General features: G+C 47.3%; 1 protein-coding gene across 4 annotated transcripts in view; it reads right to left on the reverse strand.

The window, feature by feature from the left end:
• Positions 1-15,409, reverse strand: part of AP2B1 (adaptor related protein complex 2 subunit beta 1) — a 99,407-nt gene that overhangs the window by 17,449 nt on the left and 66,549 nt on the right. For all 4 annotated transcript variants that reach the window (XM_030537090.1, XM_030537089.1, XM_030537087.1 and 1 more), the window contains one exon: positions 14,702-14,831. In XM_030537090.1, coding sequence (XP_030392950.1) covers positions 14,702-14,831 — 130 coding nt within the window. The remainder of the gene's footprint in view (positions 1-14,701; positions 14,832-15,409) is intronic.

Here is a 15,409-nt window from a genome sequence, read left to right on the forward strand (position 1 = left end):
GTGCCAGCAGCTGTGGGTTCACAGCTAGCGGCCTCAAGCTCATTTCTTATTCCGCCCTCATTTCCCATCACTCCCCCCCAATGCTAATCTATTCTGGCTGCATGCAGGCGCTCTGTCATTTCACGCCCCAGTCCACAGATGGGCTTTTTAACCTTCCATTCATGTCCCCTCCCTCCTATTTGCAACCTGGCCCATTCCCCACCCAACCTGTGTGTTCAACAATTTCAGCCAGCCTCCCCCTAGCTAGGCTCACACTCCCCTTTCCATGTCCCTGTCCTCCCCTCCACACAGATTCCTTGGTTTCTTTTCTCAGTCTAGCCATGCTCTGAATACTCCATAGCCTGAAGCCGATCTTCTGTCTTCAACGTCCCCTCTCCTGCACTGAATGTAATTTCTTTGTTGCAGCATGTAGGTGGGGTTTGGACACTGGATCCATTTGCCAGTTCATACTCAGTCGGCCACTAACTTTGGACACTCCCTTTTACACTGCACTCGGACGTGTCTCGGCAACACCTTGCTAACAATGCATAGCACGTATATTGCCACGTTCATCAGATTACCTCAGCGTGTCTCACAAGGCTGCCTTTTGCAAACAGGGACACTGAAGCCCAATGGCTAAGTGACTTGCCTGAGGTCTCACAGCACGTCAGTGCCAGAATTGGGAATACAACCCAGATCCTCCACTCTTACCTCACTACCCGCATCTACCGCACTTCCAGCTGCGTTGCCTTTTAACCCTTGACACCTCCTGTGCTACACACACACACACACACACACACAAGACCAACAGTGCACATTACTCCAGTGTAAGGGGGCCATTTAACACACTTTCGCAGCAGTGCCGGAATTCCTTGGTGTTTAGCAGCTTTATCCTGAGGAAAGCTGTGTAAATATCACCATGGCGGTGGCTGACTGAATCAACAGCTCAGCACTGGGCTGGAGGGAACAGGGTCTGCTTTATAGCAACTGGGGGAGGGCAATCAATGGGTGAAAAGTTTAATTGCCCACAGCGGAAGAGCTGCAAACGATTGCCTCTTAGCACCACCAAGAAGCCATTCTGCGTAGGACTGCCTGCTCTTTGCTCACCAGGAGAGTGACTGCACTTGAATTTTCTCCTTGATGAGGCTTATGGCAATAGTAGGGGCAAACCAAAGGTCCAAGAAAATGTATTGTTGTAACTGAGGTCACTCTGCCTACACCACACAATGTCGCTGGAACAGAGTCTGGCAGATATCCACAATTCCTTGGAATAGATGAATCCTAACGCAGGCATTGGATAGACAGTATTGACCGGAAAACGCATAACATCTCGTTATGGGTTGTGGCTGGGATACGTAAATACCCTTCAATGTCAATAGGAATTGAGCACCTCACTCCCTGAAGATCCCGAGGAAACCAGATTAATCTGTGGATTAATCTGGTTCACCCACTGTGTTTGTATTTCAGTTAGGTCACCAGTCAGATGAGTTGTAGCCAGTGGTGAACCAGATTAATCCACAGAGGCAAAATTAAAGACCTCTATGTTTTGTCTGCAGAATAAAATGTCCCTGTGTTCTGTAGGGCCTATTTTGAAATAAAACAAATCCCAGTAGAAATAGCTGTTGATAAAGGAGAGGAGGGGGTGATGGGAAATCTGAATACACCAATCAGCAAGTTTGGAATATATGCAAACTAGAGCATTAAGGAAATGAGGTCAGCGTTTGGAACAACTGAAAATTATTTTGGAGCAGTTGGAAGGGTCCCTGAAGAGCAGAGAAAAGCATGAGATTTGCATGTGACATAACTTGTTTTTTCCACGTCTTTTATGTTGTTGTTGTTGTTGTTTAAAAAGGGTGTATATTTAATTCACACAGTGAGAAAAGCTCTTTTAAAAGCAGGGATTAGTTAAAACCATTACACCTTGTCAATGACCCATAAATATAAATAGCTTTACATTACGGTCTGTTGTCATACACTGACTGCCAACATCACATGCTGGCAGGTTTGAAGGTTGAGAGGCAGATGGAATATTACCTTCAGTTCCTGCCATCACTTTAGAGCGATTTAAACAAACTAGGTGGCTTTCAGAGAGGTGCAAATTAACTGGGAGACTGGAAAGAACGATTTATCCAAGCAAAACGTGTGAGGTTTGGCTAAATTATGTGGAGGGAGGGGGGAGAGAGGTGTCTATAAATTCAGGAAGAGGGCAGCCAGCCAGGAGGGAGATGGAACTATTCAGGGGTATAACACGGGGTATAACTAGGGAGTAATGGCATTGAACTGAAGCTGGAAAAATTTCAGCTAAATGTCTGGGGAAACGACAGTGAAATCTATTAAGCAGCATGTTAATCTCCTGAGGAAAGAGGCCGCTCCAATGCTCGGGGCATTTTAAATTGGACTTGACTGTGCACTAGTAAGACATACTGTAGTGAGCAATGCTGCACAGCAGGGAGGCAGACTTCGCCACTGAAGAGATCTTTCCTAGCTCTGATTTCTATGATTAACGGTCGTGTTTATTCTACAGCAACAGAGGTTCGTTAGTTTTTGTAGCTAATTGTTGTTGCTATACAACAGCAGCAGCTTACAACAGGGGCCGAGGAAAGAGCTTCCTCTCCCTCCAGGCACAGATCTAGAGGCACACACCAAATTAAGATGTTGATCTTGCTTCTGCAGTTACGAGAGTGCTATAAAAAGGAATCTGTTGACCTCCCTCTCAACTCTGCTGAAGACTACTGAGCCAGCCGATTCTGATGCAGCGCAGCGCATTGAAGCACCATTTCCTCCTGACACCACAGCAAGCAGCCCTGCGTCCTCCCTAGCAAATTGCATCACAGGGTTCACGGTTGACATCACTTGCAATCAGCCTTCACAAGCAGCCTTTGCAAACCAGGAGCAGTGCTGATGTGAGCGAGGGGTAATCCTGCTAGGGCTCACACTCCCACTGGTGCCACAATAAGTCCTGGTTTATTTATTAAGGTTTATTCTACATATTATCAGGCACTTCCTTCCGTATGGCAGGGCTTCAAGAGAAAATTTGTTTGAGCCTGGACCTGTGACAGCCAATAAAAATCTCTCTCTCTCTCTCTCACCCCCTTTCCCCTAGCTGAGGCTGTGGGTAGCTGACGAGACTGGAGCAGTGATGTGGAGTCTCATGAGTGCTAGGTCACTTTGTCTGAGCCTCAGCCACCTGGTTTGGAGCCTTCTGATGGCAATTTGCGAGAGACAAGGCTGACAGTCTCAGTACAGGGCCCAGCGGGCAGCATCCACTGCACAGAATCTGGAGGGAGGCCCAGGAACAGACTGCTCTCTTCTCTGATCCCCGAGAGACGAGCCCTAAGAGGAACACTGGGAGCTGGGAAGGGTTTCTGCTTCCATGGGGCAAGAACTTTACATTTCTGGAGATGTTATCCCAGCATCTTTCCCAGGCAGGACATTTACTCACAAACGGAACAGCTTCCCAATGCGGCTGTGCACCAGTCTTCAACAACACTGCAAACCTTTCGTCTGGGAGCAGGTCTCAAGAGTCCCTGGGGGTTTCTGATCTCTGGACACGTCTGATGCACTCCTGTGTTAGTTGCACAAACCACGCAAAGCGTGCCCTGCTACAGGGGTTAGCCACAGCTTGCTACATACAGCAGGGCTATCTACAAAGGAGGGAGGTTATTAAAAACAAGGCTCTCTGGGCCAGAGACCACAGCCCAGTTACCTGTCATTGCTCCTCATGCTCAGCTCTGCAGTGTCTGACACATACCATCACAGACACTATTACAAGCGCTTCCAAGAAAACTTGGAGGCAATTCTGGGCCAGGAACCTTATTTCTTCTGTTCCAAAAGGTTCTCTTAACTCCTCTGTTATCTAAGTTTTCCCCTGACAGAATCATAGAATCATAGACTACAAGGTCAGAAGGGACCATTATGATCATCTAGTCTCCCTGCACAATGCAGGCCATAGAATCTCACTCACCCACTCCTGTATCAAGCCTATGTCTGATCTATTGAAGTCCTCAAATCAAGGTGCAGAGAATCCTCGCAAGTGACCCGTGCCCCATGCTGCAGAGGAAGGCAAAAAACCCCCAGGGTATCTGCCAATCTGCCCTGAAGGAAAATTCCTTCCCGACCCCAAATATGGAGATCAGCTAAACCCTGAGCACGTGGGCAATACTCACCAGCCAGACACCCAGGAAAGAATTCTCTGTAGCAACTCAGATCCCCACCCCATCTAACATCCCATCACAGGCCATTGGGCATATTTACCGCTAATAGTCAAAGATCAATTAATTGCCAAAATTATGCTATCCCATCATACCATCCCCTCCATAAACTCATTAAGCTTAGTTTTGAAGCCAGATGTGTCTTTTGCTCCCACTGTTCCCCTTGGAAGGCTGTTCCAGAACTTTACTTCTCTGATGGTTAGAAACCTTAGTCTAATTTCAAGTCTAAACTTCCTGATGGCCAGTTTATATCCATTTGTTTGTGTGCCCACATTGGTACTGAGCTTAAATAATTCTTTTCCCTCTCTGGTATTTATCTCTCTGATATATTTAGAGAGAGCAATCATATCTCCCCTCAGCCTTCTTTTGGTTATGCTAAACAAGCCAAGCTCTTTGAGTCTCCTTTCATAAGACACGTTTTCCATTCCTTGGATCATCCTAGGAGCCCTTCTCTGTACCTGTTCCAGTTTGAATTCATCCTTCTTAAACATGGGAGACCAGAACTGCACACAGTATTCCAGATGAGGTGTCACCAGTGCCTTGTATAACGGTACTAAACACCTCCTATCTCTACTGGAAATACTGATGCATCCCAAGACCACATTAGCTTTTTTAATGGCCATATCACATTGGCGGCTCATAGTCATCCTGTGATCAACCAATACTCCGAGGTCCTTCTCCTCTTCTCTTACTTCCAAGTGATGCGTCCCCAGCTTATAACACTAATTCTTGTTATTAATCCCTAAATGCATGACCTTGCACTTTTCACTATTAAATTTCATCCTATTACTATTACTCCAGTTTACAAGGTCATCCAGATCTTCCTGTGGGATATCCCGGTCCTTCTCTGCGTTAGCAATACCTCCCAACTTTGTGTCATCCGCAAACTTTATTAGCACATTCCCACTTTTTCTGACAAGGTCAGTAATAAAGAGATTAAATAAGATTGGTCCCAAACCTGTTCCCTGAGGAACTCCACTAGTAACCTCCCTCCAGCCTGACAGTTTACCTTTCAGTACAACCAGATATGGTGTTTTTACAAGCAAGGATGACTGTGGGCCAGTCACCACTGAAAGAAAGTTCCCCAAACGACTTTAAGAAATTCTTCACAACCTGCTCCGTTCAGCTGCCTCCCTGTAGCCTTATATAACAGCACTTTCCTTGACACACACACAAGGAATTTCCATTCATCTTCAATAACCCCTCTCATTCAGACAAACTTTCCACAAGAGCTTGCTGATCCAAACAGGGCTCACCCTTCAGAGAAGTTTGCCTGTGTGTAGTGTGTAATTAAGAATGTACTAGCACCTTCAGCCTTACCCTCTTCCGAGAGAGAGACTGCCTGGTATGCCCTGGTTGAAGCTGGCTTTCCATCTGCAACCTGGTTTGAAGGGGGGCGGGGGAACCCTCTCTTCTCTTTGAATTCTGCCACACAAGAGAGGATAAAGCCTTTTGCAAAAACAAAGGGGACAGGTTTTATTTGTTCAGACAGGCTTTCCTGTGATGTTCTAACACTGAAAAGGTCTCGCCTGGGCAAAACCTGCCCCAGGCACCCAACCGCTCAGAGCTTGTTCAATTGCGCCCCTTTGGCACCTTGAGCCGTCGCTGAGAGAGCATCTCCTGTCGAACCAAACTGTCGGGATTCACGTTCGCTTGCTTTGCTGTGTCTGAACTCTTTCACTGCAGGAAGATATCAGAACGCTGATGGCTGGCAGCTGCTGTTCTAAGGTGCGTAACATTCATTTCTTAGACATTGTGAGTGTGCAATGCTTAAAAAAAGAAATCAAACCCAAACCACGTTAGTATTAAAACAAAGCTTTAAAGATGGGTGTGGACGCACTCGCCATGCCCTGGAATGCCATGTACTCAGTAAAGAACACACCCTGGGAGTACCAAGGCTGAATTAAGGACCGTGCACTCAGTTGTAGGATACATCTTCCCTGCAGCTGGGACTGTGCTTCTTAGCCTGAGTAGACAGATGGGTAGACCGACACGGGCTAACACCTATGCTGAAAAGCACGCTCCCCCTTGCAGTGTAGATATACCCAGAGTTTGCATCAGAGTGCCTTACAGCCATGATATTATCAAAGTGAGAACTTTCTTTTCCAGGACCTACATCACCTCTGCCAGCACAAGGCCAGGGTTTATTTCCATGACCATGTCTGCAGCCAGAAACCTCACATGAATGCTCTCTGCTTCCCCTCATGTTGTTTGATGGGTACGGTTCGCAGGATCCTACAGGATTTGACAGCCGCTGATTGCTGCGTGCTCTCCCTAGAAGCACAAATCCTGAGCTCAGGCAGCAGACTGGAGTGCCCGGAGCACCCTGGCTGGATGACATGTCCTTGGCTGCAGCTGTCACCTCCTGAAATGAGGTTTGCGTCAATGGTCAGGGAACAGTAAATTAGTGGAAGGAAGGTTAGGCTCTCATGTGTGTCTGGCTCTATTGTAACTTCCAAAGCACATTTTATTGTATCAAATGTGCTGCATCTCATGCCAATGAGGACAGGTCTGGCAAACTGAGGGAACTGCTGCAGACTCCACTCCGTCGTGGGTTGTGAACACCCAGAGCACAGACGCGTTCACAGGTGATTTCTTCCCCTCTTCACTGGGATATGGCTCTCTCGCCTTAAGCACCTCTCTCTTCAAGGCATGAAATTAAGCTCAGCTTTTTACCTGGGTCTGAAGGCAGTGCAGGAGGAAGCTCTTTTTACTTGCTTGACTCACCACTGCTGGAGATTATACGGGATTGTGGTTAAAACAATACATGGATCTGTGGTAGATATTGGGAGAATTACAGTTCTATTCCCAACTACCATTGGCTCCCCACTGTGACCATGGGCAAATCCCCCACCTCCGTGCCTCAGTTTCCCATCTATCAAACTGTGGGGAACAGTACCCACCTAAACAAAGGGCTTCAAGGAAGGATCCACATAATTAGCATTATTCCCGGTGCTGCTAAAGAACCGGAAGACTGTCCCCGAGCAGGCTCACAGTGAAAGCAGCACATCGTTACTGATGGGTCCTGCCAGTTTTCTCCCGCAAGGTCCTTCCTTTTCAGATATATAGACACACAGGGACGGTTTAATCTACCACCGAAATATAGCCAGCTCGGGGGTGGAACGTGACAGCTGTTTAATGGCACACAACATCAGACAACTGTTTAGGGCAGGAAGAGCAGAATACAGTACCCAGATGAAACCACTGGGGTCATCTGCAATTTGGCCAAGACAAGAGCTAACACAAAACTCTTGCAAAAAGTGCCACAAACAGTCAATATTCTTGATACAAGACTAAGGCTGATGCAGAAAACACTCCCCTCCAACAGCACAATGACTTCCAATGTACTGGGGAACTGGGTCAGGACCAGCATAGAGAAGAGCCCCTACTGGATCGTCATCACCCCTTTCTGTAGTGTCTGGGTTCCCCTAGATTTCTCAGCCAAGCTCCAACCAGGTCCAGCCCTGCTTGGCTTGTGAGATTTGACAAGATCTCAGAGCCCTGGCTGGAACGTCCACCATGTCCTTGTCAGGCCCTCTACCTTCACATGTCTTTCCAAGAGGTGTGTCTTAGTGTCTCCCCACGCCCTCTGAGAAGGGTTAACAACTCCCCAAACCTGCCATCCCGTCCCGCCATGGAACTAATCCAATGCATGCTCAACACTCAGTCAGTTTGTCGCTTGGAAGAGAGATATTTGTTTTTTCCGTCTCTCCTTCCAAAACGGAATCTGTTTGCTGAAGCTAAAGTGGTTTCCTTGCTTACGTAAACACTCAATGCCTCTCCACATCACCTTCTCTCTTCATGCACTTGTATGATCCCCTTCATCACAGCACTGGATCCACTCACATGATAATGAAATGATCTTCAACATCCCCAGGAGGCGGAGAAGTATCCCTAAGGTGACTAGTCCATGGTTGTAGAGGAAGTGCTGGGAACTAAACCCAGGTCTTCTGATCTCCAGTGGCTTACTTAGGTTAGCCTTCTTCAGAGGAGAGAATTGCATCTTCGCTTGACCCTTGAACGGGAAAAGGTTTCACCACACTTTTCAAACGCAGTTTGGAGGAAACAGCAGAAGCTTGTTCTACATTTCACAGTGTTTTGCAGTGAGTCAAAGTTCTGTTTCCAGTATCGCTATCCATGAAGAAATGCAGCAATTGGCAACACAATCACTACAAGTGTGTGCCAGCCAATTGAGAAGAATTTTAAGGGCATTTTGAAATAATTGAAGTCATGCGCTGGGCTGCTCGCTCACCAGCTGTGCTGAACAAGTCCTGGTGATTGATAGAAGGTAATGCCAAGGAATGGAACACGTTGTCGATGTAGAATGTTAAAAAATCCCAAGAGAACCCCAATGCTCCAGGCACAAGTAGGTACATTAAGGCTCTTTGTGATTTGTTCTAGCTTGTTTTTTTATTAAATCATCCAGGGCAGGGCAGGCAGTTACATCCAGGGCAATCTGGAGTTTTGTTGCTCTCTGTTGGGACAGAGAGCAACAAAACTCCAGATTGGCAGCTGGGAGCCCATAGCCTTTAGCACACAGCTGAGCTGGGTTGGACGAGATGACCTCCCGAGGTCTCTTCCAACTCTAACCTGCTATGATTCTAGATCGATGTAGTAGCAAGGCAGACCTGGCAATTTTCTGAAATTCTCTTCCCTATTGCAGCATTATGGGATTGCCAGGCTAGACTAGACACCATCACTACTGCCTCTGCAGAGTCTAGACCAATGCTTCTCAACTTATGAAACAAAGTGTTAGCTGGGCCGCAGGTTGAGAACCAGTGTCCCCCACCTAACTGCCTCCCAAAACCCTATTCTCAGCACCCTCTGCCCAGAGACCCCTCCAGAGTGGGGCCAGGAGTGGAGAGCTGGGCGTGGGGAAGCGACCCCGACCCCCAGATCCTGCTGTGGGGGGCCAGGCAGCACCTGGCTGCCCAGACCCGGTGCAGGGGGCAGCCAGGACCCTACCTCCAGACTCCACCAGGACCTTGCCGTGTGGGGCTGGCCAGCAGCTGGCTGCCTGGACTCCGAGCCCCACCACATGGGGTCGAGTAGCAGCCGGGAGTCCACTGTGTGGCAGGGCAGCTGAGAGTCCGTAGCCTTTAGCACATGGCTGAGCTGGGCCGCAGGTGTGCGCTAATTGGGCCACATGCAGGCCGTGGGCTGAGAACCACTGATCTAGACCTTCTCAGAGCAAGAACAGACAAGACTGAATTGAATGCCAAGGCTGTTTTGCAATAGCATTTTCTCCTTAGGAAATTTTTGGGGAAATTGCTAGTACAGATGCAGCCTTAAAGCCCTGTCTATACAGGAGCAAACTGTGCCAGCCACAACCATGATTGCAAGTTTTACGGTGTTGTGCAGAAATATGTGGAATAACTGGCAAACACAGCTGTATTCAGCATGGAAATCCAGAATGGACAGCAATGTATTAGCTAAAGCTGTACTTCAGGTTACCCTTCCAGCAGAGATCAAATGCTTCTTCTGAACATTAAATCCAGGCCAAATATAGATGAAAAGCTCAGTAAAATGAGATTTGGTGTAACTCTGATGGGAAACTATTTTAAACATTCACAAGCACTACTACACAGCCAATGGTAAATATGTTCTTCGCTGTTAAACACCCTCAGTGGACTAAACAGTGTTATAACATGGTTTACTCTTGCCCGTGTGGAAACGCACAGTCTAGATTTCGACCAGGGTTAAGACTTGGTTCCCCAACACGGTTATAACATTTTATTCTGCCCACACAAGTAAAAAGACAACCCAGGTTTTAACACAGTTGGGCCATAAAACGGTGGATTTTGTAGTGCAGATGGGCTCTGGACTGAACCTGGTTTTAACTAGCCCCGAATTCTGGGTAAGATGGTTAGTCAGAGACAGCCCACACACAGCTCATCATTTTCAAGTGACAGAAGGCACAGAATTTTAGAAGCCTTTACTCATTTCATGGCTCAGCATCTGCAGTTGTCTTGAACATAAAAAAACCTAACAAAATATCCCGTATATCGGGGCAGGACACTGCAATGCTTGCAATTTCTCCCAGGGCTGCTCGGCATAATGCAGAAGTTACAACATTGAGGGGATTTCTGAACTACCCTTGAACGGGGGTGTATTAGGACTGGGGCTTCACTTTGGTACAGGACAGTTCCCAGCAGACATTCCTGCATGGCTTTTTTTATTCTAAACCTGGCTCTGGTCTGGATAGGATTAATGGACTTTTTTTTAAACCACCACATGCTCTCATTGCAGAACCACTACTTTATCCCATGTGCGCTGAGGCAGAGACTCGAAAAAGCAACTGCCCCAGCGATCTCCAGGGGAGATGCAACTGCCGCTCGGGTTCCACATCTTGCTCCAAGGTGACAAAAGAAAAACAGAAGCCGAACAAGTCTGCATTTCCTTAGCCTGCAGTCAACCCAGGGCCTCTGAAGGCCAGCTCAGCCCTGGCACCGTTGCGGACTGAAAATCTAGAGGTCCCTTCAGTCCCAGGCTTTGTTGTTTTTGTGGGGAAGGACTAGCTCAGCGATTGGAGGACTGGCCTGCTAAACCTATGGTTGTGACTTCAATCCTTGAGGGGGCCATTTAGAGTTCTGGGGCAAAATAATCTGTTCGGGACAGTACTTAGCCCTGTTGTGAAGGCAGGGGACTGGACTCGACGACCTTTCAAAGTCCTTCCAGTTCTACATTTCTATGACTCTAGAAGAGCCTAGCAGCTACCACTGGATTTAGCCAGCACTGTGCAGTGGTGAGATCAAGCCAAATGCCAGGTGGCCAATGAAAGGCTGAGTAAGTAATTTGAAAATGTTCCTAAGCAATCAGCACTGATGGAAATTAACAAAACAAGAACTAAGTCATGAAGATCTCATTTAGCAACAGACACTCTTAAAAAGGCTCATTCCAACAGCAGCTCTCTTTTAGGGAATGCAATAGGGATAGAAATACAATGAACCAGTCTGGAGTCTGCTTAACTTTACAGGGCTGAGATGCTTCTGTATTTACATCTGACTTCATCCTTTAGGGGTCAATCAAACTTTGCTACAAAGCTGATCAACCATTTTCAATATTAGGTTGGGGGTGAGAAGGGAGGGAGTGTTCTATCCTTTATCATACATGGCAGGACAGGTAAACACAGTCTAGAAGCTGTTAATGCCGGGTGTGGACCCCGACTGCATCTTGCATAAGTAGCTCTCTTAACATTTAGTTTTCCCTTCTCTAATGTGTTGGTTTTTGTTAACATGTCAAGTGTTTTGATCGCTTTCGCTGATTAGGAAAGAGGTAAAAATTAAACTGCACATAGTGGAGAATAAGACATTCTAATAAAATTACAGCACGAACAGGACAAACGCATTACTTCTGAAATTGCTGCCTGCAGAACAAACTACTAGCCTTTGAAGTCTTTAGTTCACATGCCATAGGAATTTAGAGATGAGTTTGGTTGCCTGAGGACTTATTTTTCTGTTACTGCAACAAAAACGCAGAATAAAAAAAATGAAATTAAGGGCCTTAAAGTTCAAACAAATCCTGTACACCGGCTCCTAACAATTCCATGCACAGAAAATCACATGCAATATCGCACTCAACTTACTGAGAGATTTCTTTCTTAAATGAAAATTAGTGTAGAGAAACATATAAGTCCCTATATTTTGCTATAAATTGCTCTCAGTACGGCACCTATCAGAGTGAATTCTGTAGGATGTTTTAAAAGTAATTATTTCTGTGGAAAACCACAAAGAATGCCACTCCAGAGGTGGGTGCTGACAGCGCAATGACACATCTCCATCAAATCCACTGCGGTCTGGAGAGTAACAACCGTACTTTTTAACTTGGCGTTCGTTACCAGCGTGACTCAACTCTCAGCTGAGAGAGATACTATTACTCCATATGGCAGCTTCCCTGATTGTAAAAGGGCAGCCAACTTGTGTGGCAATGAGGTAGCTAGTCAACGAATGAGCAGATCCGGCACTAATGAATGCTCTGCTTATTTCCAAATAAGGCAGCTGGAGGTTTCCACATACGTTTTCGCTCTGATTTATTCTTGTAGCATTTTCTGCTAGAAACAAACTGGCTTCATAGTAACCCAGTATTTCATCTCCTTTCTGAGCAAAGGAAGCAGTGGCTTCCGTGTGTGTTTTTGGTTTATGGGACACTCCTTCATGTCCAAAGCCAGATCTAGAAGGTCTGGGACTCGCCCATTCTGTCCCCATGAGTTAGGTTCATAACAGCTGAACCAAACTGATATAATCACCACCTTGACATGCCTAGCTATTCCTGGCCCTGGGAAATCGGTGATCCTTATGGGTCTTCTACACTGTGGTGCAAAATGCTGAAATTCCTACCTCTGTGGAATGGATTCCAATGGCATTATCAATCCCCCTGCCCTGCCTCCTTCTCTCTAAGCAGAAAAGGCCCCCGCATGGGAGGTATCACGTGCAGCTCATCCATGTACTCCCCTAACCTCGTGACTTTGCCGAGGGTCTGTGGGGTAGGGGACCTGCTCCACTCATGCAGAAGCAGCTATTGCACCACTCTTGTGATGTGATGTCAATTTGGATCCTTAGGAACTAAACAGTGGAGCTATTTCTAGCTGTTTGCCCGGAGACTCATTAATAAGTCATAAGCCACGGAGCGGAACAGTCAAGAGAAGGAAACTGTTGTTCAGGCAGATGAAAGTTACAATTTAATCATTGCTTTTTTTTCTTAAAACCCTGGAGGGAGTAAGAACTCTCTGTACATGGGAAGTGCTCTACTCCGTCTGGGCCCCTAATGCAACTGGAGACCATACCAATGGGATTATATATATATTCAGACCCGCTTCATCCCAACCTCCCCCAGCCCCAGATCAAGGCACAGAGCTCTATGTGCTCTGAAACTGATTATTTGCATCTGCTGGATACGAGAAGTCTCTACCCAGGAGATGCACAGATATAACAGGCTATAGACAGGGGACCCACTAACCAGCCAGTTTCCAGGAAATAGGGAGCTACCGCAGACTCTGCCAATGGGGCAAAACTCCATTCTGTTTGAGAGCTGCATCTGCCTGACCGGTGAGGTGAATGCAACCTAGATAACCCTAGCAGTGCCAAGACCCCAGCATCGCCACTGAAATATCTGACCCCAAGCTGCACTAAGGGAAGCGGTGAGGCCCCCTGGAGGGAGAACTGCTTTACCAACCCCTGCATTAAAGTGAGAAGTAAGGGCCTGAGAACTGAAATATACAAAACAGCTTCATTAATGTAACATTAACAACCCCTTGCCCGCTGTTTCCTGGACCTTAGCTCTTTGGGGCAGAGAAAGTGCCAATGATCTCAGGAAAGCACCACTTAAAACTAGCAGGGCTAAATAAATATTTAATCACTTCAGCAGCAGCCATCTTTCCCGCAGGTTCCTTACATCTCAAGCCATCATCTGAGCTCAACTAACACCCAGCGTGGGGATCCGCTCCAGATGTTCGCGGCTCTTTCTCTCCTTTCCAGCCTGCCTCTTGGCAAGCCTAGTAAACCCCGACCCTGCCCTCTCAACTAGCTCCGTATGTACGTTGTCTGGAGCACATCCGAATCTGCTGTATTCACGCAGCTCCAAGAGGGCTGGCTTATTTACTGCCAAAACAAACAGGTACAACACAAGGAAGTCATTCCTTGCGGGAGATTAAACAAGATGGGTATTTCCCTTTCGGAGGAGGAAAGGAGGCAAACCCAGCCTCCCTCATTTATCAGATAATCTGCATAGCTCTGCAAGACCGCCTAGTGCACATGGCTTTTTGGTTATGTACATTAACACCACGTGGCATCTGGGCTCTGCAGAACTTCCAAGCTTCACTGGCCAACTTCCCCAGTTTTGTTCAAGAGCGCCTGTGTATGTCATTAGCCACAAGCTCCCACTTTGCGGAGGGCAGATGTTCTGACGCAGTGTGGCTTGAATCTGAGGTTAAAAGGGTTACGTTTTCCTGCTATAAAGATGCTGGGAAGGAGGGGTATTAAAATATCAAAGAGGAGTTTGTTTGAACACCACATAATCAGAAGAGCGTACAGTCTTTGGAGAAGGTGCTAAATACAAGCCTTGAGAGTGACAGCCCAGCACCCAGTGCAAAGCCCAGCTCTGGTAACTACATTCTGTCTCCCTGCTACAGTTCCAGTTAACCAAGGAATCATCTTTGCCTCCTGTCCTACATTGTGCAGCCTTGCTGCACACTCTTGGCCATGTCCCACCCAAGAGGTGGCTGCACTGCAGCAGCATCAAGTGAGACCTGCATGTCAGTTTAGGTTTGCGAACTTTCAGGATGAGAGAGGACGTAGATCACCTCTAAGTGCTACAAAACCCCCCTCCCTACCATTTCCAACAGATTGCTGGCCAGAAGTCCACCCTGCCCGCCCCTGAGAAGCCACTGCTCAGCATTTCACGTGAACTTCTGGATTCCTATGTGGAGGAGCCCCCAAACAGAGGCGACCTCTAGAAGAAGCGGGAGGAAGACAACTGAGCTGTGAGTCCCCAATGTAGCATCAGACGCTGCTTACCTGGAGGTTGTTGAGAGGCTCCATTTTCATGACAGGTCCCAAGGTGTTGAGGGGAAGGGAGATGTCAATACTTTGGTTTGGCATCAGCGGAGTATGAATGGCCAGAGGAGTGCTGGGGATGACGCCGAAGCTGGGCGAGAGAAAGCCAGAGGGTGTTCACACAGTACTGTATTTCTGAGAGCCCTACAGGTGACGTTGTCACTTATTTTAATGGGAAGGGGATCAGGGACTGCTGTCCTAAAGGTTCTCTCTGCTCTCCATTTTAGTGTGGGCTGGCCTCGCTTACTGTCTTTCCTGAGATATGCCCCACTGTGATTTAGGGGACAGGGAAATAGGTGACAATTGGCATCAAGGTGGACACTTGAAATAGGACAATGCACAAGAACTTGAGTCTCATTGGTCTCCCTGAAAAAGGGCCCACCCTGGCCAAGAGAGATTATCTGCTGGCAACACATTTCCATTCTCTCCTCCATGGGGCCAGTCTAATTGCTGAGCAGTGGTCTGCCCTGCAAGGAGCAGCTTACTAACATGTGAATTCAGAAGGGCTGGAAGGAAGGCTCAAGCCCTAGGACAAACACTCTTCACTTTCACCAGAGAAGTAGGCAGACAGGCAGCTGCGGACCTAGAGTCAAAGTTAGGAGCAAAGGACAGAGCTGCAAGAACTAGTACAGGGCAGGGAGAGGACATCCATGAAACATCTAATCAAAG

This window comes from Gopherus evgoodei, chromosome 17 (assembly GCF_007399415.2).
Source record: "Gopherus evgoodei ecotype Sinaloan lineage chromosome 17, rGopEvg1_v1.p, whole genome shotgun sequence".
NCBI lineage: Eukaryota > Metazoa > Chordata > Testudines > Testudinidae > Gopherus > Gopherus evgoodei.